This window comes from Adiantum capillus-veneris, chromosome 2 (genome assembly GCF_014529385.1).
Source record: "Adiantum capillus-veneris isolate H3 chromosome 2, ASM1452938v2, whole genome shotgun sequence".
NCBI classification, from domain to species: Eukaryota; Viridiplantae; Streptophyta; class Polypodiopsida; order Polypodiales; family Pteridaceae; genus Adiantum; species Adiantum capillus-veneris.
In genome coordinates this window covers 57691534-57695990 of record NC_140932.1, presented here as the reverse complement: position 1 = coordinate 57695990, position 4457 = coordinate 57691534, and the positions used below count along the sequence as shown (strand labels likewise).

General features: G+C 44.4%; 1 protein-coding gene across 1 annotated transcript; it reads left to right on the top strand.

Annotated features, from left to right (window-relative positions):
• The first annotated feature begins 595 nt into the window (after positions 1 to 595).
• LOC147462838 (pentatricopeptide repeat-containing protein At2g39620-like) lies at positions 596 to 4038 on the top strand. Its single transcript, XM_086485755.1, has one exon. It carries the CDS (start codon positions 823 to 825, stop codon positions 3010 to 3012), a length of 2190 nt encoding a protein of 729 aa, XP_086341881.1. The 5' UTR covers positions 596 to 822; the 3' UTR covers positions 3013 to 4038.
• Positions 4039 to 4457: the final 419 nt, after the last annotated feature.

The following is a 4457-nucleotide window of genomic DNA, read 5'->3' as shown; positions in this document are numbered from 1 at the left end:
AAAGCCATCCCACTCCCTCAGAAAGAGAGCTCGGACATGGAAAATGTAAACACGGACAAAAAGAGTAAATGCGCACAAATCAATGTCTCTTCAGTGCTAGCGATCCTAGCGCTTACAATTCATTTACTACCTTGTGTCCAATAGTGTTGAGTCCCCCCCCCCCCCCCCCCTCTCTTCGGACTAATTGACATGGACTTCCCTAGTGGGGATCAGTGGTCCCTATCAAAAGTGCCGACGACTCATCTATGCCGTTGGATTGCGGATGTGATCAATTGTGATCACATCGTGATCATAGTGTGATTTTCCTGTAATCACAGAGTGATTTCCATGTGAGCTACACTTGCGGTGTGATACAAACATGATTCCTATGTGATTTAGATGTGATCCTTGTGTGATCCATAGAAACGTCAAAATTTGAGCTTTTCTTTATATATTTTAATTATGCACTGAGTGGTGAAGCCACAAGTCCGAGGTGGTGCATTTTTGTCTTTCCAAGGCCCGTAAAATTCCGTAGAATCTTAAATGATTCCTCGTGTCCATCGGACGGCCCTGGATAGGGTGTCAATTTAGTCCTCCGGGCCCAGTTTTTCGAAATCATCCCATTGGTTCAAGATCCTAGTGACATAGCACAAACACCGCAGACGAAGAAGGTGCAGGAGCTTATAACATGGCAGGATAAACAAATGGAAGCTAGGCGGACACCCTCGAGCTCTGCAGTGAAAAGCGGCAAACAGCCCACGCTTCGCTCCTGGAGTTGCCAAAAGAATACATCAGTGTAGCGTCACAGCTGGGAGCAATAAAGGCAACACAAGCAAGCATTGAATGAGTTTTTCTTTCGTGAGCTCACTTAAAGAATGTGCTAAGAAGAGGGATTTGTACCAAGGCAGTAGGATACATGCTGATATTCGAGATAGTGGGTTACTTGAAAAGAACGCATACTTGGGGAATATGTTGGTCAGTATGTATGTCAAGTGCGGTGCACTTGTCAGGGCGCAACAAGTCTTTGACGAGCTTCCTGTGCGGGATGTCGTCTCTTGGAACGCACTGATTGCAGGATATGCCCAACAGGGGCAGGGCCAGGAAGCTCTGCACTGTTTTCAGCAGATGCAAAGTGAGGGCTTCTCTCCAGATGCAATTACCTATGCGTGCATCTTGAAGGCATGTGGCTCTACGCAAGATGCTGATATGGGCATTACAATTCACGCTGATATCATTAGTCTGGGGATGTTGAAAAAAAATGTCGTGCTTGGCACTGCCTTGGTTGACATGTTTGCGAAATGTGGTTTACTTCAAAAAGCACAAACAGTTCTTGAGGAGCTTCGTGTCCGGGACGTCGTCTCTTGGAGTGCGTTGATTGCAGGATATGCGCAACAAGAGCAGGGCAAGGAAGCTCTAGGCTGTTTTCAACGGATGCGAAGTGAGGGCATCTCTCCAGATGCAATCACCTATGCGTGCAGCTTGAAGGCATGTGGCTCTATGCAAGATGCTGATATGGGCATACAAATTGATGCTGATATTGTTAGTCAGGGAATGTTGAAAAACGATGTCGTGCTTGGCAATGCCTTGGTCGACATGTATGCGAAATGTGGTTTACTTCAGAAAGCAGAAAGAGTGCTTGAGGAGCTTCGTGTTCGGGACGTCTTTTCGTGGAATGCACTGATTGCAGGATATGCCCAGCAGGAGCAGGGCAAGGAAGCTCTGGGCTGTTTTCAGCAGATGCAAAGTGAGGGTGTCTCTCCCGACGCAATCACCTACGCGTGCATTTTGAAGGCATGTGGCTCCACGCAAGATGCTGATATGGGCATACAAATTCACACTGATATTGTTAGTCAGGGGATGTTGAAAAACGATGTTGTGCTTGGCAATGCCTTGGTCGACATGTACGCCAAATGTGGTTTACTTCAGAAAGCACAGAGAGTGCTTGAGGAGCTTCATGTTCGGGACGTCGTCTCGTGGAATGCACTGATTTCAGGATATGCCCAACGGGAGCAGGGCAAGGAAGCTTTGGGCTGTTTTCAGCGGATGCGAAGTGAGGGCGTCTCTCCAGATGCAATCACCTATGCGTGCATTTTGAAGGCATGTGGCTCTATGCAAGATGCTGATATGGGCATACAAATTCACGCTGATATTGTTAGTCAGGGGATGTTGAAAAATGATGCCATGCTTGGCAATGCCTTGGTCGACATGTACGCCAAATGTGGTTTACTTCAGAAAGCACAAAGCCTACTTCAGGAGCTTCGTTTTCGGGGCGTCGTCTCGTGGAATGCACTGATTGCAGGGTATGCCCAACAAGAGCAGGGCAAGGAAGCTCTGGGCTGTTTTCAACAGATGCGAAGCGAGGGCGTCTCTCCAGATGCAATCACCTACGTGTGCATTTTGAAGGCATGTGGCTCTACGCAAGATGCTGATATGGGCATAAAAGTTCATGATGATATTGTTAGACAGGGGCTGTTGCAAAAAAATGTCATTCTTGGCAATGCCTTGGTTGACATGTACGCCAAATGTGGTGCTCTTCAGAAAGCACAAAAAGTGCTTGAGGAGCTTTCTGTTTGGAACATTGTCTCTTGGAATGCTTTGATTACGGGATACGTGCAGCAGGGGCAGAGCCAGGAAGCTTTGGGCTGTTTTCAGCGGATGCAAAGTGAGGGCCTCTCCCCAGATGCAATCACCTACATCGCCATCTCGAAGGCATGTGGCTCTACTCAAGATGCTGATATGGGCACAAAAATTCACGATGATATTGTTAGTCAGGGGCTGTTGCTAGAAAATGTCGTTCTTGGCATTGCCTTGGTCGATATGTATGCCAAATGTGGCGCACTTCAGAAAGCACAAAAAGTACTTGAGGAGCTTCCTGTCCGGAATGTGGACTCTTGGAATGTACTGATCGCAGGACATGCCGAACAAGGGCAGGGCCAGGAAGCTCTGGGCTGTTTTCAGCAGATGCAAAGTGAGTGTATCTCTCCAAATTTATTCACCTATACTTTCGTCTTGAAGGCTATGCTTGCATCTTGAAGGCATGTGGCGTTACGCAAGATGCTGACATTCATGAATTAATTGGTGAATTTCCAATTTAGAAACCCTGTCACTCAACTGCTGCCCAAACATGGACGAAAGTAACACAAGGGGCAAGCATTCAGTCCACACACTAAGCCAGAAAGAATGTTGGTACCACCTGAGCTTGAATGCAAAAGCGGAGCTAGTGTAAAATGCATTGCTTTACTTAATTAAAATGCTAAGAAGAGTCTAGTCTCTGAACATATTTGGAGGATACTTTGTCAACCACATCTACAGACCCCATTTGAAGTGAAGACTAGCAATGTCATGCCATGAATTGATATAGCAGATTTCTTTGCTACAAATTGGGGCATTTGGTCCCATTTTGAGGAAACTGAATTTCATGTGGCAAGTCAAGGGAATTTACATGTTGATGTGGTCCTTGGTCAATGCTTATCTGCTCCAAATTTCAGGATGGAAAACTTGGTACTGGATACCTCAGCTCCTCTGATAGCCTTCAAATAAAAGTAAAGAAACAGATGCGTCAACCAAAGTACTAGTCAAGCCAAGGTAAGTGATGGTGATGAGCCTCGAAAGGCTGAAGACCAGTCAAGACTAGAAAACAACTCAATAGGGTGGCCTCATCACAGAGAAGTCTTTGGAGGCACAAGGATATTATAAAGGCCACACAAGTTGTGGCTACCAAAACCACACCTTAGTGTCTACAAGTTGCAATCCAAAATAAACAATTCCACAAAGAGGCATGACGATAGAGGAAAACGTAGGTGGGGACCGTCTCAAAAAACATGAGTATCTACAAACAATTACACAGGTGCTACTTCTATGGTCTTTCACACAAGGCACAATAATCCAAAACCAAGGCAATTGTGGCTACCAAAGGACCAAAGTTTCCAAGATAGAGGATCTTTAGACCTCCTTAATGCACTTTGTCAATATCAATATCCTAAATGATCATAAAAGATTGAAATGATTAATGTTTGCTGCTAAACCTATAAAAAAAAAGACACACCGACACATTTTATAGTCTTACTCTCACATGTTTGATGGTAAAGTTCTTATTCTTAGTAATGTAAATGTGTGATCCAAGTTAACATTGATGTATCCTCAACTTGCTGGATTACACATTCCTCTTTTTGTTTACATATAGATGTCACATTTTTTAATCTCCGTTAGGGTCGGATAATTTGTTTATGATTGTCATATTTCTGTTTGTGTTCGTTGTTGGTACCTACAAGAAATTGCAAGGAGATCTAAAGGTTTGGCTATATATATATATCTAAAGGAGATCTAAAGGTTTGGCTATATATATGTTTGATGCTATATCCAGAGGTTGAAAGAAGAAGTAGAAGTACACTAAAAAAAAAACCAAGAAGGCATAGCAATCTGCCTTGTGGGTTGAAGCCAAGGTTGTGCTTGTCGATCTGCAAGTCAAAGAAATAAAA

Coding starts and splice junctions, on each gene's coding strand:
- LOC147462838 (XM_086485755.1), top strand. CDS start 823: ATGAGTTTTTCTTTCGTGAGCTCACTTAAAGAATGTGCTAAGAAGAGG.